Source organism: Canis lupus, unplaced genomic scaffold (genome assembly GCF_011100685.1).
Source record: "Canis lupus familiaris isolate Mischka breed German Shepherd unplaced genomic scaffold, alternate assembly UU_Cfam_GSD_1.0 chrUn_S881H1045, whole genome shotgun sequence".
In the NCBI taxonomy this organism is placed as follows: domain Eukaryota; kingdom Metazoa; phylum Chordata; class Mammalia; order Carnivora; family Canidae; genus Canis; species Canis lupus.
In genome coordinates this window covers 777-26,539 of record NW_023331844.1, presented here as the reverse complement: position 1 = coordinate 26,539, position 25,763 = coordinate 777, and the positions used below count along the sequence as shown (strand labels likewise).

Below are 25,763 nucleotides of genomic sequence, written 5' to 3'. Positions count from 1 at the left end.
GTCCCGGCACCAGGGAGGGAGAATCCCCAGAGCTCCGCTCCGATTGGTGAGTTCTGGGCATGCGCGCAGGCGCTGAATGAGGTCGGTGCCAGGCTGTGGGCCCGGGTTCGCTGGGGGTTCGGGGAAGGGTTCCAGGACCCGGCGTGTTGGTATCCGGGTACTGTCACCACATACCCGGGTGCCCCCACCGCCCCGCTGCGACGTGTGTACGGATCCCTCGTTCACTGTCCTCCTGTGCCCCAGCTTTGAACACGCCAGTCCCGTGGCACCCTCGCTGTCCTCTCAGCTCTCACGCCTCGGTTGTCTCGGGGCACCTCATGGGCCAAGAAACATGACCTGTCCGCCTCGGGGCTTCTCACCCCCAAGGGATATTCTCCTTCTCCCCAACCCGAGCATCCTCTACCCACTTACATGCCCGGGCATCAGGAAACCCAGCGCCCCTGTCTGCTGTCATTATCTAGCAGTCCTCTGGCTCATCACTTGGAACAGAATGCCTCCTCCCCCAGCCCCCTCCCTCCAATACCTCTACCTCCCCAGCATTCAGCCTCTTGGGGCCTCCAGTGCAGGGACCTCAGGGCCACCTCAAGGTTCACCCCCAGTAAGGGACACTCCCTGTCTGTATCTGAGCACCAGAGCATCGATGATGAAATTTTAAAATCCTACCGAATACTTTTATGTTGATTCCATGTCCAGGAGAGAATTGCCTCTCACTTCCAACCATCCTACCCACACTACTATGTTACTCCCTAGCAACTCTCTTCTGTTCCCAAGCACCTCCCTAATAATTCATGGAGAGGACAGTAGCAATCAGGTGGCATTCTCTGACCTTCCCAGTCCCAATCTAGGGGATTTTGTCCCGGCATTCTCTGCATACATGGTCTAGACTGCGACCAGCCCCTCACCTCTGCTCTGGATCCCACGCCTCCCACCTTCTCAGAGAACTTGTTCCTGCAAGGATCTCTCCTCTCTCCTCCTCTCTCTACACTGGAGCATTCCACAATAAAGGGGAAGAGGCCCCTACCCTCTTCCCCCATGTCCTCCTGCAGCTACTGGCACCTCATCTGTTCCTTTCTTTTTTTTTTTTTTTTTTTTTTAAGATTTTATTTATTTATTCATGAGGGATACAGAGACAGAGAGAGAGAGGCAGAGACACAGGCAGAGGGAGAAGCAGGCTCCACGCAGGGAGCCTGACGGAGCCTGACGGAGCCTGACGGAGCCTGACGGAGCCTGACGGAGCCTGACGGAGCCTGACGGAGCCTGACGTGGGACTCGATCCCGGGTCTCTAGGATCACGCCCTGGGTTGAAGGCGGCGCTAAACCGCTGAGCCACTGGGGCTGCCCTCATCTGTTCCTTTCAAAGCAAAACTGCTTCAGCTTCTCCTGAGGCCATTATTAGCTCCTCGACCCCCCTTCAAGTAGAGCTTTTGTCCCCGTGTCTGCACTGCAACTGGTCTTGCCAAGGCCTCCATTCATATCCATATTGCCTGACACCACTCTCTCTCTCTATGCACATCTTAGGGAACTTCTGGCATTGTGACCGTTCATTTATCCATCTAGTCCTTTATATATATATTTGAAGTGGGAGGGTTATGTAATGTCAATTTCTGTTGTTTTTGAGAAGGTACCAATTTCACATCATGCCCCCCTTTTGACCTGGATATAGTATGGGAAGTCAGGTCAATATGAGCGACAAGCCCAAAGAAAGAGTGTCCGTTTCAGGCCCAGAAGGGGGCAGAGGCCCCCAGAAGAAGTGGGGGCAGAGGTAAAACAGCTCCGACAAGGGATAGCTGTTCAAGAAATGAGGAAGAGCTCCAGGTAAAGGAGGGTTTCACCTCATGCACACTTGAGACTCACAGGATACACTCTGCACAGTGAGCCAGCCCTCTCTTTGAGTAGAGGGATAGCTGGAGTTTATATATATAGCTTTCTTTTTTTTTAATTTTTTTATTGGTGTTCAATTTACTAACATACAGAATAACCCCCAGTGCCCGTCACCCATTCACTCCCACCCCCCGCCCTCCTCCCCTTCTACCACCCCTAGTTCGTTTCCCAGAGTTAGCAGTCTTTACGTTCTGTCTCCCTTTCTGATATTTCCCACACATTTCTTCTCCCTTCCCTTATATTCCCTTTCACTATTATTTATATTCCCCAAATGAATGAGAACATATAATGTTTGTCCTTCACCGACTGGCTTACTTCACTCAGCATAATACCCTCCAGTTCCATCCACGTTGAAGCAAATGGTGGGTATTTGTCATTTCTAATAGCTGAGTAATACTCCATTGTCTACATAAACCACATCTTCTTTATCCATTCATCTTTCGTTGGACACCGAGGCTCCTTCCACAGTTTGGCTATCGTGGCCATTGCTGCTATAAACATCGGGGTGCAGGTGTCCCGGCGTTTCACTGCATCTGTATCTTTGGGGTAAATCCCCAGCAGTGCAATTGCTGGGTCGTAGGGCAGGTCTATTTTTAACTCTTTGAGGAACCTCCACACAGTTTTCCAGAGTGGCTGCACCAGTTCACATTCCCACCAACAGTGTAAGAGGGTTCCCTTTTCGCCGCATCCCCTCCAACATTTGTTGTTTCCTGCCTTGTTAATTTGCCCCATTCTCACCGGTGTGAGGTGGTATCTCATTGTGGTCTTGATTTGTATTTCCTGATGGCAAGTGATGCAGAGCATTTTCTCATGTGCGTGTTGGCCATGTCTATGTCTTCCTCTGTGAGATTTCTCTTCATGTCTTTTGCCCATTTCATGATTGGATTATTTGTTTCTTTGGTGTTGAGTTGAATAAGTTCTTTATAGATCTTGGAAACTAGCCCTTTATCTGATAGGTCATTTGCAAATATCTTCTCCCATTCTGTAGGTTATCTTTTAGTTCTGTTGACTGTATCCTTTGCTGTGCAAAAGCTTCTTATCTTGATGAAGTCCCAATAGTTCATTTTTGCTTTTGTTTCTTTTGCCTTCGTGGATGTATCTTGCAAGAAGTTACTGTGGCCGAGTTCAAAAGGGTGTTGCCTGTGTTCTCCTCTAGGATTTTGATGGACTCTTGTCTCACATTTAGATCTTTCATCCATTTTGAGTTTATGTTTGTGTATGGTGCAAGGGAGTGGTCTAGTTTCATTCTTCTGCATGTGGATGTCCAATTTTCCCAGCACCATTTATTGAAGAGACTGTCTTTCTTCCAATGGATAGTCTTTCCTCCTTTATCAAATATTAGTTGCCCATAAAGTTCAGGGTCCACTTCTGGGTTCTCTATTCTGTTCCACTGATCTATGTGTCTGTTTTTGTGCCAGTACCACACTGTCTTCATGACCACAGCTTTGTAATACAACCTGAAATCTGGCATTGTGATGCCCCCAGATATGGTTTTCTTTTTTAAAATTCCCCTGGCTATTCGGGGTCTTTTTTTTTTTTAATTTTTTTCTTTTTTAATTTTTTATTTATTTATGATAGTCACAGAGAGAGAGAGAGAGAGAGAGAGAGAGAGAGAGAGAGAGGCAGAGACATAGGCAGAGGGAGAAGCAGGCTCCATGCACCGAGAGCCTGACGTGGGATTCGATCCCGGGTCTCCAAGATCGCGCCCTGGGCCAAAGGCAGGCGCCAAACCGCTGCGCCACCCAGGGATCCCTCGGGGTCTTTATATATAGCTTTCTGGAGCTGACCTTAGCTCCTGGTGTGTTGTAGATGAGACTGGGGGCATGGAGGCTACGCTCCCAGTGGGGGATACGGAATGTGGCTGGGCTCATAGCAGGAGGTTCATGAAGGAGGCTTTAACCTGGTAAAGGCTTTGATGACTCTGCAGCTGAGCCTGAGCAGCAGACAGTCTTGCCCAGAGGTGGGATGCAAGATGAGACCCAGCCACAGACGTATGTGCAGATCCCAGCTGAGAGGTAAGGCTGAGTCAGCCAGGGAGCACCAGGTCCTGAGCAGGAGGAGAGACACAAAAGTGCCAGTTACACCAGCTCCCATGCATGGCATCACCAGTGGATCTGGGGGACAAGAGTCATCCCTCCGTCAGAGACCATCCAGGGGCTCTGTGAGCCATGTAGGTGTGTCATAGACCCCCTTTCCACATCATCATGTGGACCTGTAAGCCACACATATCCCTTCCTCACTTGGAAAGGAGTAGGGGGCAGAGGGGAGGGTGGTGGAAATGTGAGGCTGAGCATTTGTATATGTGGACCCATCCCAGCACACTTACTTGTCATATTAGATGTAAATGAATGGCTTCTTTCCCCCCTTGCCTTCCAGTCCAGGGGGCGGGGAGGGGGGGGCAGGGCTCATGGTGTAGGTCAGATCGGTCAGAGGACTAAATGAACCAAAGTGCCCTTGTGGTCTGAGGAGCAGGAGTGAGTCTGTGATCTGAGCTCAGCATCCCCACTGGGTTTTCCTCTGCCCACGGCCCATTCAAGCCATCCATGGAAAAGGAGATTAGGGGTGCTTGTCTTATTCTCTGCTTTAACTCAGGAAGCTTTTACCATTCACAGACGGACCCCCAGAGCAGATGGCAGAAAGAAGAGAGGCCCACATGGACACACATAAGGGAGTAATTGACTCAAATGAGGTGAGCTGGGTCTCCTCATGGCCATCCTGGCCCTCCACCGGTAATTTCTCCTTTCACAACACACTCACTCACTTCAGGGCCTGAGTTCTGGAGCTGGGCTTCAGAAAATGTTTCCAGAGCCAGAGTAGGAAGCCTGGAGGTGTGTGCCTAAGAGCCAGCGGTTTTTCTTAGAAGGAGAGGTTTTTCCCTTCTTATGTCTTTTGAAGGTCAATCATGTCAGTTTCCTCCAGGGAGCCAAGAGGCCTAGGTGAGAATCTCAGTAGTTGCTGGCAGACCCAGCAAATATCCCCCAGATCCTTTCCTGGGTGCTGGGTCCTCAGAATATCTAATCTTCAAGGGAGATCCTCCCTTTGTCCCCTAGACCTGGCACGGCCTCAAGTAGGGACACTGGCTTTTCTTTGGAGTGAGCAGCAATCAGATGCTCCAGTATAGGACACATGTCACAGCTCCAGTTGCTGTCACTGGCCCCAGGGTTGTTCTGTCCATGGAGGGGAGACCATTAGGTACTGGCCACCGCACAGTCATGCAGCAGGAACAGTATCCCACAGGCTTTCGTTAGAGGAAGCTGGAGGAGTTAAAACACACTGACTTAGACCCGTTGCCCCATGTGGTTCTTGGAACTCAGGAAGTCATGCTTTCCACCCTCTTTCATCTGACTGAGACAGTGGTGCCCTGAAGCCCTAGGGCCTCTCTAATGGAATCCAGGGTCTAGTCCTGAAGAAGCCACCGGCCTCTCATGTCACTCGGGGGATGGGAGGGGTCAACCTGGAGCAAGGGTTCGGTCTCATCACAGTCGTGGTCCACCTGGCCTCCCTTCCTCATCTGGCCTCCTCTCAGATAATGACCCATCCCTCCCTTCCCCATCCAGCAGGGGTAAGGAGCTTTGGAATGCTGGGGTTTCCTTCACAAAGATGTGAGCTCTGATAGTGCCTGGGCTGTGGCCACGTAGCAGTGGCTGAAGTCGCCTTCAGACTGGACCTTGGTCCTTAGCCTAAGAGCATGCACCTGAGTTACTGCATGGTGGCCTGAACAGTGGCCCTTGTGTAAGATCTTCAAACACTCCAGATCTGGGCCACTCCCTGTGCTTCCAACAACCCGCTGGAGCCGGCACACTGCATCCCCTTCATGGTGATCTGAGAACTACACTCTGATCCCAGCTTGGCAGGGGCCAGAGTCACAGGGCAGTCCTGTTCTGCTGCTCTATGGCCCAGACTCTCTGTTCCTCACTGGAAGGACCCCAAAGCCCAGCCTGAACACCACCAGATAGGACATGTTGAGGCCAATCTCATGATCAGGCCTTAGTTTTACAGACAATTCAGACTGTCCAGGCCAGGATCACAGGCGAGGTTCCTGCGAATCAAGAAACCTCTCTGTCGCAGGCACTCTGTCTAAATTTGTGGCCAAATACCCACGTACCCATGTCTGCCATCGCCTAAACCCCAGTCCCCTTACATCCAGTGCCCTCAATAGCAGCACTGCTCTGAGAGCCCCCAGCAGGACTCCTGCCCTCTGATGCCACCTCTGCCACCACTTCCCAACCGCTCCCTCTCCATTTCACTCTAGTCTGATAACCCCATGTTGGACTCTCCCCGGACACCAGCCATTGGGGCTTTTACCTGGAAGATGATGAATCTCTGAAGCCATATCTCCGTGGGTCACAGAAGCACGGCTTGTTTTCATCTGTACCTCCTTCTATTCCGGTGGCTCTTCCCATCAACAGGTCTACCGAAGAAATGTCTGCTGGGCCCCAGAACCCCGTGGGCTGAACCTGTGGGGCATCAATACTCAGAGGGCCCAGAAGCCCTGCCAATCTGCAGATGACCCCAGACCCACATTCCCCATCTCACGGGTGGGCACTGCCATCCACCCAATTCCTTAAGGTGAAATCCTGGGGGTGCTGCCTGGTGTGCTCTCCATAGCCCCAGGACTCTCTGGGACGTGCTCTGGAAAAGGCCAGACCATGATCTTCACGTTGCCACAGATGTGCAAAAGTCCCCCATGAGGGACCCTTCTGGGCAGATACAGTCTCAGCGGGTCCTAGCAGCTTGGGAATGCCCCTGATTTGGGCGGGTTCCCCACAGGAATTCCCGAGAAGACCTGGGCCCTGTAATATACCTGGGAGTTTGAAATCCTCATCTTCTGTTAAGAATTCACTGTCTAAACTCTATTTCTATTTTGGCATAGCAGTAAGCCCGGGATTTCGAACACAGGAGTTGAATATCCGGAAGAAATCGCTCAAAGGGAAAGTTTGGGGAGGCACGTGTTCATGGGTGAGCATGAAACAAGGGATTGCTCAATTTTACTTTTCATCATAAGTACCTGGACCTGTGTGGGCCCTTATCTGAGCATGGGAATGAATTTTGCAACAGAAATTATACTAGAAAGTTAAAAAATGCAACTCCGTAAACTTGGCAGATAAGCCTGACAGCTGATCCATCTCCATCAACTGATACAAATTTCAGCCAACACATTTTCAAAGAATTACTGTGATCTCTGATGAAGTTATCTGTACAGTGTTTTCTCCAATCTTAAAGTAACTAAGCACAAAGGATCTTGATAAGAAATAAAAAGTAATACGTTTCATTAGCAAATCCAGTGTTTTAACTTCACACTTGGGTTTTTAGGAACTTTGAGAGCAGCAAAAACAATGTAGTTTTAATGCCCGAATTTACTTTGAAGTGCTTTTCCTTTCCTCACAGCCTATGAGATCTGCCGACCACAGCAGGTAATGATGAAAACCTGCTTGCCTTATGAGGGGAGTCTCAAATTTCTGACTGGAGGTTTTCTCCCTAAGGACGGTTCTGTTGCCACAGCTGCAAACTAGGTTCTCATAGAAGTTTCCAAATAATGGTCACGCTGGGGGCACATTCCAGACTCTCTAAATCAGACTCTCTGGGGATGGAGCACCAGCATCGGTCCCTCTTTTTTTTTTTTTAATTATTAGTAAGTTTTAAATTTTACTTCCAGTATACTTAACATGGTGTTCTATGTTTCAGGTGTCCAGTACAGTGACTCAACAATTCCATACATCACCGGGTTCTCATCAGGACAAGTGCCCTCCTTCTTCCCCAGCTGTTTTGTTAAATTCCACCAGTGAAATCATATGATACTTGTCTTTCTTCTTATTTCGCTTAGCGTAATAATCTCTAGCTTCATCTGTGTTGTTTCAAATGGGAAGATTTCATTCTCTTTTATGGCTGCATAATATTCCATTGTATGTGTACACACCACATCTTCCTTATCCATTCATCTATCCATGGACGCTTGGGCTGCTTCCACGATTTGGTTGTTGTAAACAATGCTGCTATGAACGCAGGGGTGCATGTACCCCTTTGAATTAGTGTTTTTGTATTTCTGGGTAAATACCCAGCAATGTGATTGCTGGATCATAGGGTAGTTCTATTTTTAACTTTATTAGGAGCCTCCAGACTCTTTTCTAGAGCGACTGCACCAGTTTCTGGGACCCACGGAATCATGACCTGAGCCAAAGGCAGGTGCTTAACCCACTGAACCTCCCAGGCGCCCTGGTGTTGAGTTGTTTGTAAATTGCTCCAGGAAAGAGTCGCTGTGCAGCTGAGCTTGAGAAGCATTGCTGAGCTTCACCTGTCCGGCGTTAAACAGAATCTTGGACTTTAGGGCCGTATGTACTACTACAAAATTAAAAAAAAAATTCCTTATGTGTCTTCTCTTGCAGAAATTTTTTTTTCTTTTTTAATTTGAGTCTAGTTGACACACAATGTTACATGAGTTGCAGGTCCATATCACAGTGATTCACCATCTCTAGTATTATGCTCTGCTCCCCACAAGCGTAGCTACCATCTGTCACCATACAGTGCTATTCCAATACCATGGACCATATTCCCTATGCTGTGCCTTTCATCCAGTGACTTACTCATTCCTTCCCTGGAAGCCTGTATCTCACCCTCCCCTTCACTCAACTTTCCCATCTACCACCCCCCTTCAGTTGGCTTTCTGTGTTCACATGTCAAGAGCTATTTGTGACATATTTATTTTACACCATATTTAGAACAATTTCAAGGACTCAGAGTGTGTTTGTGTGGCAATGTCCCCTTCCTTACATGACAGGCAGGGGGAGGGGGGTGGGGAGGGCCTTGAGGATGGACAGGCAGCAGGATTTCCATTGTCTTGGTCACCCCTCTGCTGTGGATGCCCCCTGGCTTGCTGAGTGGATCAGGGAGCTCTGTATGTGTTGGGGGGGGGGGAACATCCCTCCCCACTCTACATGTCTTCCTGTGGCCAGAGGTTGAAGCTAACAGCGAGGCTGGTTGCCAGGGAATCCGCAGCCAGTTCTAAGTGATTCCTGAAGGATGGAAAATCCCGAAGAGGGTTTTCAGATGCACAATGGACTATGGGAGCCTGCCCACAGCCGTGGATTTCTGAGCCAACCACTATGTTCATCCAGTGGGTGTCTGTTTTTTTTTATTTTTTTAATTTTTATTTATTTATGATAGTCACACAGAGAGAGAGAGAGAGAGAGAGAGAGAGAGAGAGGCAGAGACACAGGCAGAGGGAGAAGCAGGCCCCATGCACCGGGAGCCCGATGTGGGATTCGATCCCGGGTCTCCAGGATCGCGCCCTGGGCCAAAGGCAGGCACCAAACCGCTGCGCCACCCAGGGATCCCCCAGTGGGTGTCTGTGCACGAGAACACAGAGTACACGCACGGATGTGTGCACTCACCATCACTCCTTTCTGTTGTGCACAGTGACTCAGTCTGGCGGGAGCAGCTAGCACACATGGAAGAGGCAGGTGATGATGGGTCCTGCAGGCAGGACCCAGAGAACGTGGGAAGAGAGATGGGACAGTTCCTTAGTTTTATAAAATCAACGGCGTACCTTTTCCTCTATGACTTAGGCATCTGCATTCCATTTTCTAAAGCCTATCATTTACATACCACAAAATCCACCCAATAAAAGGGTTCAATGTAGGGACTTGTAGCAGATTTACAGAATTGTGCTTCCATCACCACGATTCAGTTTTACAACATTTCCATCACTCCAGAAAGACCCTGTGTACCCGTCAGGACTCAACTCCCATTACCACCTCTAGGCTGAGGCAAAATCTAATGTTCTCTCTGGGCATTTCCTCTAAACTGTCTCTTGCTTCAAGTGGACTTTTGTGTCTGTGTTCTTTCACTTAGCAGAACACTGTGGAGGCTCATCCATGTTGTAGCAGACATCAGAAGGTCACCTCTCTTTGTAGGTCAGTGCCATTCTACTGCATGCTATGCCACATTTTGATTATCCTTTTACCAGTTGACAGGCATTTAGACGGTTTCCTTTTTGTTGTTGTTGTTGTTGCTGCTGTGAACGTCTGAGTACAAGTCTTTGCCTGGCCATAGGTTTCGTTTCTAGTTTCTCCATGCCTTCATTCTTTGTCTTGCATGGTTGCAACTGGACAGAACCTTCAGCCAATTTTGGAAGGAAACGGTAGGGCCGACATCCTCACCTTAGTCTGGATCTCAAGGGGAAAGCATTCCTTCTTTCACTACTAAATATGATGTGACAAGAGACCTATTTTTCTTCTAGATACCCTTCATTAGAATGAGGACGTGCCCTTCCTTCTAGCCCTACTGTGGCTGAGCATTTGTATCACAAATGGGTCTTGATTTTTGTCAAATGTCTTTTCTTTGTCTATGATCAGATGGTTTTTGTCCTCATTACACTATGATGGTGTTTACCCTAACTGTATTTTGAATGTTAAAGCAATATTGCAACCTGGGATCAATCTCCCTAGCTTAGACACACACTGCCTTGTAAATGCTGCTGGATATGGTGTGCCACTTCGTTGAGGACTGACGTATGGACACCTGTGATAGATCTTGGCTACAGTTTACTTGTGTTGTCATGTCTGGCTTTGGTAGCAGGGTAATACTATCTTCATAGGATGAGTTAGGACATGTTCCCTCCTCTCTGTTCTGGAAGAGTCTGTGAAGGATGGATATTATCTCTTCCTACAGTTTAACAGAATTCAGCAATGATGCCAGCAGGACCAGGGCTTTGCTCTGCGGGGGGGGGGGGGGGGATTTTATTATTTTATTTTATTTTATTTTATTTTTGTATTTAGTCATTCACGAGAGACATACAGAGAGAGGCAGAGACACAGGAAGAGGGAGAAGCAGGCTCCTGGACGCAGGGAGCCCAATGTGGGACTTGATCCCCGGACCCCGGGATCACACCCGCCCTGAGCCAAAGGCAGACGCTCAACCACTGAACCACCCAGGCATCCCAAGTGGAGAGGCTTTTAATTCACAAATTCAATTTCTTTACTTGGGATAGGTACATTCAGATTTTCTCTGTGAGCATTCCATTTTACCTTCATTCTCTCCCTGGATTTTCTTGCCTCCTGGTGGCTCTGCCTCTGCCTCTGCTCTGGAACCTGGCATGCTGAATATTTCTAGACGTCACTGGATCCCGACTCCTAGCCAGTAACTTGGGACCGTATGCTGTATCAGATGGGACCCTCGGATATGCTGATACACTTGATATGTAGGCAAGGGGACAATGCCTTTGAGGTGGGGATGGGGTGGCACCAATGGGTCTCTCAGTTACACCCACCCACCCATTCTCCATGAGCCCCCAGGTAAGCCATAAGTCTGCATTCATAAGTCTGCGCTCACCCTCAGCAAGGCCCAGGTCCACACTGCCCCATCCTGATCCTTCCCACTCTCTCACCTCCTGGCAAGAGAGCTGCACAGGGGATCCATGACAGCTCTCTGCCACAGGTATGGGTGTCACAGCTCTCCCCGAGTCAAGGCTCAACTCCCAAGAGCCCTGACTGCCTTACAGTTATTCCAAACTTCCCTGCCCCAGCAGCCTGCCTAGCATGGAGGGGCGGGGGGCAGGGGGAGACAATGAAATCTTCATGAGTGGCTAAATATTTGATTTAGCCACAATCAAGTGGTTGGCTGCCTGGGCGAGGCCATCTTTTTACCATCTCTGTGAACTCTGCCATGTGTAGATGACTGCCCCCATCCCAGTGCATTCTGGAGAGGGTTCAAGGATGTAGCTAGGTTTGTGTGACGCTGAGCAAGTCACCCAACCTCTCTGTTCTCTGCTTTCCCATCTACTAATTGACCTTGAGTTCTTGCTCAATGATGAGTGTTTGGGAGCAGGTTACATAAGCTGCTCTATGGAAATATGTAGAATGGTGTCTGAGAGCTAGTACAGGATCGATAAAGTGAAATGCCATGTTACTCCTGCTAACCGCACCCAAGTGACCAGTCCGAATTTAGGTTTCAGAGTTTCAAGAAAGAAAAGTCCTACTTTATTTACCTTCTCCCTTCAAGTGGGAGACAAGCCTGGCAGGGTCAGTTGAGCTCCTAAGCTCTCCGACAAGATCACAAGTTCAGAGCATAATAAACATACCTGTCCTCAAGCCACTTCCCTCTGCAGTAGACTCATAGATGTCTGCAGCAACACAGCTGTGGTGGCTAACTAAAAATAGAGACTGTCAGAAAACAGAATGTGTTTTCAGTTCAGAGGAGTTGCATGGGCACTTCCTGGGTGCACAGCATTGGATTCTGTGTGTGTCGGGGGTGGGGGGAGGAGGAAGATTGATTCATTCATGCCTCCTGAAATGAAAAGGCACGTGTCTAAATCCTAAAATGACTCTTAAATATCTCCACGATGCTCTGCTTGTCAAGCAGCAGTCATGAAGCTGCTGTTCACATGCGGTGACTCAGGGACACCAGGCAATGAAGGCAGAATGGCTCCTGAAGATCCTGTGGCCAGGGCAACCAGCACCATCCCACAGGACCTCCTACTGTGGCCAGTGGACTCTGCTGTGGCCAGGAAGACTCTCTTCCACTGGCTCCACCTGGATGATCTGAAGGCTGGTCCTCCTGCAGGGCCACCAAGGGTGACTTGACGGGGCTCCCTGGTGCCCTTCCCGTCCCTTGCTCCAAATCCGCACAATTTAGAGCTCATCCCATAAACCACCATGATCTACTGCTGTAGGACTGAAATGTCGTGGTCTCACAAACAAACAACAAACAAACAACAAACCAGTATGGATCAAGAAACCAGAATCAAAAGCTATTTTCCTTTCTTATGTATATTTATTAGGTATGCACAATGAGGTAACCCATCAGAAACTCCGCCAAGGAGAATACAATCAATGTTACAAAGCAGGGAAACACTGATCTACAGTTAGCTCAGCATATTCATAATGGCTTACACAGATAACACAATGGTGAAACACCACGTTCCAGTCCCGCGTCCCTTTCTGCACGTTGTTTAGCATCAGATTCTTGGAAGTGGATCTCAGTTGAGCACACGCTGCATTCCGGCAGAACTAGTGTTGCTTCTGGGAGGCAGTCAGTGAAATGGCACAAAAGCACATGGCCATCAACAGGGCATTCATGCTACAGAGAAACCTGGTATCTTATTGACAACAAGGCAGGGAGGAGAGACAGAGATCTGGGGTGGGAAAGTGACAACATGCATCATGGGAGCCATAATACAGAAGTTAAGGACCTCTGGTATGCAGTGTTCCATAGAAAGCCCCACGGTGATCCAGAAACTCCAGGCAGGAAAAAGTAAGACCTTCCTGGGATTGGATCCATGCTCACACTGACAGAGTTTTCAGTCCTCACACTGCTCTTATTTCTCTACCTTCTCTGATTGCTTCCTGTTTGGTCCCCAACAGGAATCCGGGCTCAGGATCTGGCAACACCGGCAACCATGTCCAAATCCACTCAGATCTCTGCTACATGAGGATGAGAGCCTCAGTTTTCCTTCAACCACTGTTTTAGGAGCCTCTGAAACATTCTTTTGCTTTCCTGCTGCATCTCCAGTTGGAGCTTCTCCTCTCTCTCCTGCTGTTGGAGCACCCCTTCAGGCAGAAGGCCAGGCCGGTTGGTCCCCAGGCTGAGGGTCAAGCCGCTGAGGCCCTGCACCAGCGTTTCCCAGGAGGAAGGATGTGGGGCCCCTTTCCTCTCTGCAGGCATCCCAGAGACATTGGGCCTATGGCTCTGGCAGTATCGACATTCACATCGGAATCCGTTCTGATCTCTATCACCTGATGAAGAGATCCTGGCATTTCTTTCAACCCGATAAGGTGCCACGTGATCAAGGTGTCGCCGTCTCATGTGCCCCAGAAGTGTTCTCTTCCTCTGAGGGGATGCTGACCTTTCCCAGCGCCTCTCCTGTAGGGTCTTGTCATCCCTGTACTGCTGCTGGAGCAGCCCCTCTGGCAGAGGGGCAGGGTATTTGGGGCCAGGACTGCTTTTGAGGTCCCCGAGGCCCATCATCAGCAGTTCTGAGAAGGAAGGAGGGGAGGCTGCTGTGACTTCCCGGGAAGTCTCTTCAGAGATCACTGGGGAAGATTCCGAAATCAGTGTTGGGTTACACTTCTGGAGTGGATCCATGGAGGTGTAGTTGGTGCTCATAGCTCCACCTGGCCCTTGGGTCTAGAGAGGAAGGTGAAGGTGAAGGCTGTCAAAGAGCTGGAAGATAGCAAGGGAAGGGCACGGCCAGAAGAGCCCAGACTGCAACACATGGCGATAAAAGAAGAAAGAAAACCCGTTATTATTCCTCTGACTTAACCTTTCCGTGCCATCGTCTCCTACCTGTTAAATGGGGGCAACAATGAGCTCTACTCCCTAGGATGGTTCTGTGGTTTAAATGAGATAATACGTTTCCAAGAGCTCAGAAGACTGATGGCATATGATCAGGGTCTTAGAAGCGTGATCCGTTATGGCGTCCACATGACCTATAATGCAAAATGATGCCCTGCAGTCAACCATGGTGATTCCCTGCTGACATTTTTTAAAAAGATTTTATTTATTTATTCATGAGAGACACACACACAGAGAGGCAGGGACATAGGCAGAGAGAGAAGCAGGCTCCATGCAGGGAGCCCGATGTGGGAGTTGATCCCGGGACTCCAGGATCTCGCCCTGGGCCGAAGGCAGGTGCTCAACTGCTGAGGCACCCAGGTGTCCCCCTGCTGACTTTTTATATCTGTTCTCAAGCATAATTGTAAGGACAATCCATGTGTGGCTAGCATGTGCTCTCCTCGCAAGTGTTCGTGTACTTTTGAAAAGCAGACATTTGCTAAAACCTAAGTATTTCCACCACGGGGAGGGATACATTCTTTGGAATTTTCACTGGCTTTCATCTAGTTAAAAGGATGTTGAAGCCTATGGAAAGAATTTCAAAATCCCTAGGAAGAATAAGAATTTACTAAAGTATAAGAATGGAAATCAATGAAATTTCTGACAAGACAGATTAGAGAAACTCAAATCAAAAGTTGCTTCTTTGAAAGGATCGATAAAATTGACAAACCTCTCACAGGACGATGAAGGAAATGAAGAAAGAGAGGGAACAAAAGCAAGATACAGCACACTTCCTGCTTTCTAGCCAAATGACAGAGCCAGAGTAATCAGAACAGTGTGGCACTGGCATAAAAACTGACACACAGACCAATGGAACAGAATCGAGAGCCCAGAAATAACCCTATGCATATATGGTCAACTAATATTTGACACAGGGGTCAAGAATACTCAATGGAGAAAAGATATCCTCTTCAATAAATAGTGCTGGGAAAATGGCATATTCACATGTCAAAGAATAAAGCTGGATTCCTGACTTACACTCAACAAAAATCAATTTGACATAGATTAAAGACTTAAATGTGGGGCACCTGGGTGGCTCAGTGGTTGGGCATCTGCCTGTGGCTCAGGGCGTGGTCCCGGGGTCCCGGGATTGGGTCCCGCATCAGGCTCCTCATGGGGAGCCTGGTTCTCCCTATGCCTATGTCTCTGTCTCTCTCTCTTTCTGCGTTTCTCATGAATAAATAAAATCTAAAAAAAAAAAAAAGACTTAAATGTAAGACTGGAAACTATAAAACTCCTAGAAGAATACATAACAACAAAGCTCCTTGACATGGGTCTTGGCCATGAATTCTTGGATGTGACACTCAAACCACAGACAACACAATCAACAAGAAACTAGCAGATTACATCTCACTGGAAAGCTGCACACCAAAAAAAAAAAAAAAAAAAAAAAAAAAAGAAAGCTGCACACCAAAGAAACCGTCAACCAGGTGAAAAGATAACTTACAGGATGGGAAAAATATTTGCAAACCGTATGTCTGTCAAGGGGTTAATATGCAAAATATATAAAGAACTCATACAGCTCCATAGCAAAAAGGCTAACCGTTCAATGTAAAACTGAGTAAAGGATGTGGATAGACATTTTTCTAAAGAAGAGGTACAAATGGCCAATAGAGAGATGAAAAGTGCTCCAAACCAATAATTATCAGAGAAATGTGTGGGGAACCACCTGCGGAGCCTATCTGAGAACTGAATCTCGTAGTCCTCAGCACACTGGGGACATGGGAGATCCTGAGTCAGCACACTGACTCTTGACCACCTTGTTTTCCAGATACAGCTCCTCTGCTCCCCACCCCCTCCTCTGAGTCAACCGCCTATTCTTTTACCCTTTGAAGTAAACATGTTTTTCTCTGCTTCTCAAAGTCAATAATTCCTATAGCCAATCTGCTAATTCTCTTAATAAAAACTGGAGGAGACAGAGCCTCGGGGTCGGAGTCCGAGTCTGCTTTGAGTCCGAGTCCGAGTCTGACTCTCGGTCCCCCTGTCCCCCAGATTAAAATTCAGCAAGACTCCCGAGTCTTTCTTCATATCGTAGCCTCCGACTATCCTGGATCTGCGGCAGAAATGCAAACCCAAACCACAATGAGGTATCACCTCACACCTGTTAGAATGCCTAGTATTGAAAAAACAAGAGATAAAAATGCTGGCTTGGATGTGGAGAATAAAGAAATCATGGGGCACCTGGGTGGTGCATTTGGTTGAGCATCCAAACTCTTGGTTTCAGCTCGGGTTGTAATCTCAGGGTCCTGAGATGGAGACCTGAGTTGGGCTCCACGCTCAGCACAGAGCCTGCTTAAGTTTCCCTCTCTGCCCACCCAGCGCACTCTCTCCCTCTCAAATAATTAAATCTTTAAAAAAGAAAGAGGGGCACCTGGGTGGCTCAGTCAGTTAAGTGTCTGCCTTTGGCTCAGGTCATGATCCCAGGCTCCCTGCTCAGTGGGGAACCTGCTTCTCTCTCAAATAAATAAATAAAATCTTAAGGAAAAAAAGAAAAAAGAAATCCTGTACACTTTGGCACAAATGTATATTGGCACAGCACTACTGAAAACAGTATGGAGGGGCACCTGGGTGGCTCAGTTGGTTATGCATCTGCCTTTGGCTCAGGTCATGATCCTGGGGTCCCGGGATGGAGCCCCGTGTCAGGCTCTCTGCTCAGTGGGGAGTCTGCTTCTCCCTCTCCCTCTGTCCCTCCCCTTGCTCGTGCTCACTCTCTCTCAAATAAATGAATACAATATTTTAAAAAAATGTATGGAGATTCCTTAAAAACTTAAAAACAGAACTACCATATGATGCAGACATTCCACTTCTGAGAATATATCTGAAAGAGATAAAAACACTATGTCAAAGACATATCTGCACCCCATGTCCATAGCAGCATTATTTACAATAGCCAAGATATGGATACAACCCTAAGTGTCTTTTTTTTATAAAGATTTTATTTATTTATTCATGAGAAACACACACACACACACAGAGGCAGAGACACAGGCAGAGGGAGAAGCAGGCTCCATGCAGGATGCCTGACGTGGGACTCGATCCCGGGTCTTCAGGATCACATCCTGGGCTGAAGGCGGCGCCAAACTGCTGGGCCACCCGGGCTGCCCCCCTAAGTGTTTTTGATGGATAAATGGATCAAGAACACACACACACACACACACACACACACACCTACACACACCCGAATATTATTCAGCCATAAAAAAAGGAGAAAACCCTGCCATTTGTGACAACATAGATGGATCTTGAGGGCATTATGCTAAGTGAAATAAGCCAGAGAAAGACGCACATGGTATGATCGCACTCATACATGGAATTGGAAAAAGCCTCCTAAATATATAGAAAAAGACGTAAGATTTGTGGTTATCAGAGGTGGAGATTTGGGGAGGGAGAAAAAACTGGAAGATGTTGGTGAAATGGAACAAACATCCAGTTTTAAGATAAATAAGTGCTGGGGATATATTGTGCAACATGATGACTCTAGTTAATACTACTGTGTGATATAAATGAAAGTTGTTAAGAGGGTAAATCCTAACAGCTCCCTTCACAAGGAAAACACGGTTTTCTTTTTGTATCTATATGAGATGCTGGATGCCAAATAAGCTTATTCTGGTAATCCTTTCATGATACATGGAAGTAAAAGTATTATGCTGTATCCCATATGAGCCGCTGCGTGTCAGTTATATCTCAAGAGAACTGGAGAAAAAGAGAGGGAAAGAGGGAGAGAAGAAATAAGTTTCCTTTTCTAAAAAATTTTATTATTTATTCATGAGAATACACAGAGAGGAGATAGAGAGAGAGGCAGAGGGAGAAGCAGGCTCCATGCAGGGAGCCCGATGTGGGACTTGATCCGGGGTCTCCAGGGTCATGCCCTGGGATGAAGGCAGGCGCTAAACTGCTGAGCCACCCGGGCCGCCCAGAAATAAGTTTCCAATAGCAGGAATGAAAGAAGAGATTTCACTAGAGACCCAGCAAATATGAAAGAAATGATAAAGCAATATTACATTCAATTCCACATATATAAATGCAACAACTCGGAAATGGATTGATTATCCAAAACCTATAAACTGCCAAAACTCACCCAAGGTGAAGTAACATGCAGAGTTCACTACCGTTCACAGAAATTGAATCAGTTGTTAAAAACTTTGACGAAAATCCCAGATGGTATCAATGGTGAATTCCACCAATTATCGACAGGAAAAACGCATGCATGCACAAATTCTACACAATTTCCTCCAGAAAACAGAAGCAGAGGAAACACTTGCAAGTGATTTATGAGGCTAGCATTTCACTGACACCAGGAAAACTACTGACCAATAATCTTTCTCATCACAAGTACAAAATTCCTCCACAAAATACCAGCAATGGAATCCAGCAATATTCAGAGAAAATACACCACGATCAAGTGGGTTAGCACAGGAAAGCAAGGGTGGTTCAATAACTGAAACCCAAGCGACATAATCGCCAGATTTAGAATATAACTGGTTAATCAATGTCATCTCCAGTTTAAGATGAAAGAGTAAAGAGAAGAATAAGGGGCACCTGGGTGGCTCAGTGGTTGAGCATCTGCCTTTGGCTCAGGTTGTGATCTCAGGGTCCTGGAATCGAGTCTTGCATCGGGCTTCCCACAGGGATCCTCCTGCTTCTCCTTCTTATGTCTCAGCCTTTCTGTGTCTCTAATGGATAAATAAATAAAATCTAAAAATAAAAATAAAAATTGAAAATAAATAAGAATGAGAGACTCAATGCTACACCTACCAAAATTCCAATGGCATTTCTCAGTAACAGAAAAACAATCCTAGGGATCCCTGGGTGGCTCAGTGGTTGAGTGTCTGCCTTCACCTCAGGTCGTGATTCAGGGGTCCTAGGACCGAGTTCTGCACTGGCTCCCCATGGGGAGCCTGCTTCTCCCTCTCCCTATGTCTCTGCCTCTCTCTGTGCCTGTCATTAATAAATAAATAAAATCTTTTTTTTTTAATAAGAAAGAAAAACAATCCCAAAATGCATCTGGAACAACAGAAGACCTTGAACAGCCAAGGCAACCTTGAGGAAGAACACAGTTGGAGGTACCAAAGTTCTTATTTCAAAACACAGCACAAGGCTATGTAGTAGTCAGTCAGTATGGTACGGACAGAAAGACAGACACAGACCAATGGAACAGAGTAGCAGCCAGAAATAAACCCAATGTGTATAAAGTCAGCTGAGCTTGATGAGGACACCAATGATACACCATGGGGAAAGGACAGTCTTTTGACAAATGGCGCCGGGAAAACAGGATACCCAAGTGTAAAAGGATGAAGCTGGACCCTATGCTACACCACACACGAAAATCAACCCAAAGAGGGCTGAATTTTAAATATAAGACCCGGCACTGTAAAACTCCTGAAAGGAAACATAGAGGAAAAGCTGCATGGCATTGGTCTTGGCAATGATCTCGTGGAAACGACACCAATGGCACAGGCAAGAAAAGCAAAAACTGCCACGTGGGACGACTTCAAACTTAAAAGCTTCTGCACAGCAAAGGAAACCACCAACAAAGCCAAAAGGCAATCTCCAAAATAGGAAACCACATATCTGATAAGGGGTTGATTTTCAATATTTCTAACAAGCATTTCTAACTCAACAAATAGCCAGAAAACAAACAAACCAATGTAAAAATGGGCAAAGGATGCAAATACACATTTCTTCAAAGAAGACATACAAATGGCCAAAAGGCATATGAAAAGTTGTGCCACATCACTAATCATCGGGGAAAGGCAAGTCAAAATAGCAATGAGATATCTCCCCACACATGAGAGGATGGTTATCGTCAAACCAAACAAACAGAAGATCACAAGTGTGGGTGGGCATGCAGAAACCTGGAACCCTTGCCCACTGTCAGTGGGAATGCAAACTGGTGCGGCCACGATGGAAAGTACTATGGAGGTTCCTCAAAAAACTGAAATTAGGGGTTCAAGTGCCTGCCTTCAGCAGAGGTCATGATCCCAGGGTCCTGGGATCAAGCCCTGCATTGGGCTCCCTGCTCAGCGGAGAGCCTGCTTCTCCCTCTCCCTCTGCTGCTCCTCCCTGCTCAGTGCTCACTCTATCTCATGTGCGCGCTCTCTCTCTCTCTCTCTTTCAAATAAATAAATAAATAAATAAATAAATAAATAAATAAATAAGTAAATAAATCTTAAAAACAACAACCCTGAAATTAAAACTGTTATAGGTTCCTATTCATCTCTGGGTACCCCCTTTCAAAGCAACAAGATCAAAAAGACAAAAAAAACCTTCCATATCTTCCAGCAATCCCACTGCTCGGTATATGTCCAAAAAACCTGAAATCAGCGTCTCAAAGAGATGTCTGGAGTCACGTATTTATTGCAGCATTAATCACACACAGTAGCCAGGATAATGGAAACCACCCAACTGTCAATCAACAGAGGAATGGATAAGGGAAGTGTGGCACATATATACAATGGGATATTATCAGCTGCACAAAAGAGAAGGATATCTTACCATCTGCAGGCCGGGTGCTGTGGATTAAAGAAGCAGGACAGACAGCGCTGCCTCTTACTCCGTGCCTTCCATGTGCCAGGTAATATCAGCTAGGTGTTTCCCATCTATCGTCTCCTGCAGGTCTCCCAACAAACGTCGAGTAGGCAGAGTTACCGTCCTTCTACCAGGAGGACTTTGAGGCTGAAGGAGAGAGGCTGAAAGAGCAGGGTGTGACCTGGAATCCAGTGTGAGTGTAAACTGAATTCTGGGGTGGAAGGAGGGGAGTTTGGAGATGAATGCAGACACAGGGACACAGACCGCTCCAATGCCATATGGCAGCAATGAAGTGTCACATGCTCTGGTACCTGGCCCTGCACCCCCACCCCCACCCCTGCGCCAGAAGTGGCCCCTAGCTATCTGAGGCTAGAACTGGAGTGAACTGAATTGATGCACAGGATGGAAGATTATGTATACTTGTGTACATCATCGTGGGGAGACCCACGATGGAAAAGCCAGCCTCCTGGTGAAGGGTCATCTATGCGCGATGCAAAGAATGAGAAGAGTGTGGCACAGAAGGAGAGTCTCTATGGCAGAACTGAGACATCTGATGCTGTCTTTAGGTTCTTGGCTGCAGCTCATATGACGTGAAGCGTGACCTGCAACCTACCCCATGGCAGTATCAGTGGTGGTAGATAGGGAATGTGCCATGCCCAATTCTCTGAACCATCCTTGCATTACTTCGTTACATACTCAGAAATGCAATCTTGTTTGGTATTGTTATTACGAGGAATAATAAACCTATTTCACAGGAGAGTACAGTAAGGCAAAGAGGGCCAGGCCAAGTAAATTTCTCAAGAGGACATGACTGCAAGTGGCTGAACTGGGTTGGAAGGAAGGTTATCCAGGATCAGAGCTTGTGTCCTTACTACACAGCATGGCTCCCACAAACCAACAGATAACCAAATCCCATGATGCTCACCATATCAGGATGTCTGCTTTGTGCTGTGAGTAAAGAGGAACCCCCTCCTCAAGCGGGCTTAGGCACAAAGGCAATGCACAGTCACACAAAATGAAATCAGAAGGCAGGGTGGGCGCACGCGGGTCACACTCTGGGATCCAGTGATGCCAGCAAGGACACAGGCTCTTTCCAGCTCTGATCTGGCCTTTTCTGAAATAGATGTTCCAGGACCAACATCCAGATAGGGCAATGTTCAAGTGCAGAAAGAGGCTCTCTAATCCTGCACCTCTCCTATGAACAAGGAAGTCTCCCAGAAGTCTTCCAGCAAACATTCTCTTCCTTTCCCACTGGCCAGCGTGGGCCACACCCCCATCCCTCAGTCAGGAGGGAGTGGGAGGTGACGCCACATCTGTCCTGCATGAATGGATTGGGAAAGTAACGGCTGTGAGGAACACCTTCGCCTCATATTCGTTCTGGGGGGCTCATGCAGCGTTTCTACCAGAAAGCCTTCTTCACCCACTTTCCTAACATCCTGGACAGCAGGCCTTCCCCTGAACTTCCACAACACCCTGCATTTCCCCTCTCCCAGCCTCAGCCCCACCCAGACATCAGAGGCGGATTATTTGTATCACTCACTAGTCCATGAGCTGACACAGTCAGAGATTTTGTCTTGTTCACCCATCAGAGCCTTAACCCCATGTGGGCATTCACAAATACCTACCAAATGGAATAAAGGAGAATGTGAGGTCCTTCCTAAACATCTCATTGGTGTATCAACCCTGCAGAATCTATTTTCTCCATTGTCCCAAAGAAGAAAATGCTGGCATGGTGGGGTTAAGTGACAGCACAAGGCCTCACCTCCCGCAAGAGAAGAACCCCAGCCCAGGTGCATCCTGACTCCAGATGTATGGAGTGGCAATACCTCTCTGGATTATCTGTGATCCCCACAGTCTAACCTACAAAGTTAGCCCTAGGGAGTGAGCTCAGGCTTCACGAGGAGGCGACCTTTCAACAAAGATGTGAACGGGGAGAGAAGCCTGACAAGCAGACATCTGGGGTCAGGACTTTCCAGACAAGAGGGAAACAGCTGGGAAGAAGTGATGAAGCAGAGGCTGCCAGGAGGTTGGGCCACTGGGGGCAGGGGCAGAGAGTGAGAGCCTCACAGGAAGTGGGGAGAGCAGAGGGTGACAGGCTTCTACTCAGCCAGCTGGACCCCAAAGGACACCCACGGATCACAGATGCTGAGTGACAACCTCTATCAGGCTGTAAGTCAGGCAGAGGAGGGACACGGAGAAGACCATTCAGAGAGAGGCAGGTTTGGGCAAAGGGCTGGAAGGACAGTGAGGAGGAGCGCCTCCTTCCGAGGCTGACAGCATTCATCTGCACTGACACCCCCTTCACCTGGTGCCCACATCCCTGTCTCCAAGGGCAGCTGTGCTCTAGCCACAGCATCACACACTTAATTAGCAGTCTGGATTCACTCAACAGCCCACCTCTTGGACAGGTCATTGTGCGCACCTACTATGTGCACTGGTAACTTTTGGTACTTGGAAAACATTCTCTGAGCTGACTGATGTTCCAAGGATCTTGACCCACGTTCCACCGTGAGATCACAACTGTGACTAATGAATGGGGCAACAGAGTGACCCACACAATTAAAATACCTGTGTGACCTCCTTTTTGTAAGCATCTGCAATTTAAGTTGGTACAAAAGATGCAATCTTCCTCCACCTCCCAAAAAGAATCAGAATACAGAGATGTCTTGTTTACGCCATTCCCCCGTGTCATTTTTTTTTTAAAGGTTTTACGTATTTATTCATGAGAGACACACAGAGAGAGGCAGAGGCATAGGCAGAGGGAGAAGTAGGCTTCCCACAGGGAGCCCGATGCAGGACTCGATCCCAGGACCCTGGGATCATGACCTGATGCAAAGGCAGATGCTCAACCACTGAGCCACCCAGGTGCTCCACCCTCCACGTCATTTGTAAGAGAGAAATAACTGGCACAATAACTACCCTTTATCATGAAGTTATAATGTCACCTTGGGTCAAGGTCCTTCACTCATTGAAGAAACACGTTCTAAGCACCACCTCAAACCATGTGTCTGTTACTGAACACGGATTGGGGACGCAGGGACGAGTTAGCTATAGCCCTGCCAGCAGATAGCCACCACATGTCCTGTGAGAAGAGTGATGGCGGAATTTAAGTCATGGTACCTCAGGTACACAGAGGAGGGCATCTTACCCCTACCTACCTGTACGTGCGTGTGTTTGGTCAGGACCACTTCTCAGGGGTCAGGATGCTGAGGCGGTAGGCACTCCGATCACCCACATTTTACAGACACGCAAGCTCAAGAACCGAGAGATTCCCCACAGGTAGAGCCAGATTTCAATCCTTGGTCTACTGAGCTCCAATCCACCATTGCAGTTCGGCCAGCTCCACAACCGTGATGCGGCCACTGAAAGTACTTCCTCTGCCTCTGATTGTCGCTCAGTTCATATCTGATAAACAGAACGAGACTGGTGGAGACCTAATTTGTGGGGTGGGGTTGACCCCAAAAGTCTCTCTATTAAGACAAAGGATCTCTCTGCGGGAACCCTGGAAGCTGAGGTCCTGCTTGGCTGTCGGCTCTGAGGCAAGCCTTCCATGCTAAGGGACTCCAGATCTGTTGCTTCAGGGCAGCTCCTCAACAGGGCAGAGGCAGAGTCTTAGAACCTTTGGGGGGTTGCTTTATACCCTGCTGGGTGCCTGCATTCAAGGTGTGACATGGTGTTGGGACCATGATGACTATGGAATCATGGAACAGTATCTGCATTTCAGCACCTGAAACACAACCCCGCTGTGTCACTGTGAGTGCAAAGACTGGCTTTGGAGTCAGGCAAAAAGGAGGTGTGCTTCCCAGATCCACCCTCTCCTGCCTTCAGCAACTAACGCCTTTCAGTTTGTTTTCCTGTCTACAGAAGGTGGGCTTTGACACTTACCAAAGACCTGAGTCTTTGGGGAATCAAACTGTATATACCCCGCACACCTTAGTTCCTCAAGCTAGGCTGCAGGGAGAGCCCATCACACCGTGCCCTGTGTTAGGGACATGCCAGCGACAGAGGGAAGTATGCCAGGCGCCTAGGAGTCTAGTTCCACCCCTCTGGCCGGGCTTGGGGGTTGGGGTAGTGCTGGTTGGATGAGTGGTTCCATCTTTTCTTTTGTCCAATGCACACACTTCATCTCATACCGAGGTGTGCTGTGTTCAGAGGGGTTGTACTGAGTGAGGTTAATCCTCACAGTTGAGCCTATGGCATGTTGAACCAGCAGTGGGTTCACACTCTCCACTGGACGCTGTAGGAACCGACATAGTTTTCTCCAGGGGTTGCTGACACCTGGTAGGGGCCCCTAGGGAGCCATATGAAGGCACTGTCAGACTCCCTTGGAGAGTTCCCATAGGTGCAGGCAGCTAGCCTCCTTGATGGCCACAGCGACTAATAAATCCAACCCGCTGTAAAGGAAAGACCAGTTACAATCCTTCCTCTTGTCCTAGCAGAAAACTCCAATGGCACTTCACAGTGGAAAAATGAGCTCATCAAGACAAAGTCCAAGGGAGGCAGCTGAAGGGCTGCTTAATTTCCTGGGTCACAGTTGCCATAAAGTGACATAATCTTTCCATGTTTCTGTTTATCCTCCTCACTGGAAGGTAGGACCCCCTAGGCATCAGGAACGGTGTGCCACATTCCAAACTCCGAGTTCAAATGCATCACAGGCGCCACATAAATTGAGGTATGATTCTTGCTGTGTGTATCCTATTCTATGCAATCCTATTCTTTTCCAGAGAAACTGGGCTGTCCGCTTGCATTTCCAATTAGCTCACTGGGAACCAGAGTAAAATATCTGCCCATTTGGGGAATTTATAATGAAGTCTCCATCACTTCTATTCAGTAAATAGTTCTGTGAACAGTGCCTTTTCATCCAGGTAATCTCAGGTTAAATGGAAATTGCTCTCTACTGAACCTGACAGCTGAACATAGGTAGGAATCAGGCAAATGAAGTGAATGTTCGATCTACAGGGGATGGCATGTGCGGGGCTGGGGAAATGAGAGGCAGGGAGAAGAGAGTCCACTGGCCATCTACTGAA

General features: G+C 47.9%; 1 protein-coding gene and 1 long non-coding RNA gene across 15 annotated transcripts; one reads left to right on the top strand and one right to left on the bottom strand.

The window, feature by feature from the left end:
• On the top strand, positions 1–7,857 carry LOC119879446. Of its 2 annotated transcripts, none has more exons than XR_005387531.1 (5): positions 1–46; positions 4,494–4,570; positions 6,134–6,290; positions 6,758–6,840; positions 7,567–7,857. It is a non-coding gene; the product is annotated as an uncharacterized LOC119879446 (long non-coding RNA). The 2 variants fall into 2 exon arrangements; XR_005387530.1 differs by lacking the exon at positions 1–46 and adding an exon at positions 3,549–4,221.
• Positions 3,521–24,220, bottom strand: LOC119879445 (protein FAM156A/FAM156B-like). Of its 13 annotated transcripts, XM_038589722.1 has the most exons (4): positions 20,704–21,055; positions 16,992–17,026; positions 14,161–14,303; positions 12,627–14,001 (listed from the first exon to the last, which is right to left on the bottom strand). In XM_038589722.1, the coding sequence occupies exon 4, from the start codon at positions 13,978–13,980 to the stop codon at positions 13,318–13,320; it is 663 nt and encodes a 220-aa protein (XP_038445650.1). In that variant the 5' UTR covers positions 13,981–14,001; positions 14,161–14,303; positions 16,992–17,026; positions 20,704–21,055; the 3' UTR covers positions 12,627–13,317. The 13 variants fall into 13 exon arrangements, 10 of the variants coding, with proteins under 10 accessions (XP_038445650.1, XP_038445645.1, XP_038445643.1 ...); XR_005387528.1 differs by lacking the exons at positions 12,627–14,001; positions 14,161–14,303; positions 16,992–17,026 and adding exons at positions 3,521–5,135; positions 6,187–6,338 and having other exon boundaries at positions 20,704–21,655; XM_038589717.1 differs by lacking the exons at positions 14,161–14,303; positions 16,992–17,026 and adding an exon at positions 23,895–24,220 and having other exon boundaries at positions 20,704–20,897.
• Positions 24,221–25,763: the final 1,543 nt, after the last annotated feature.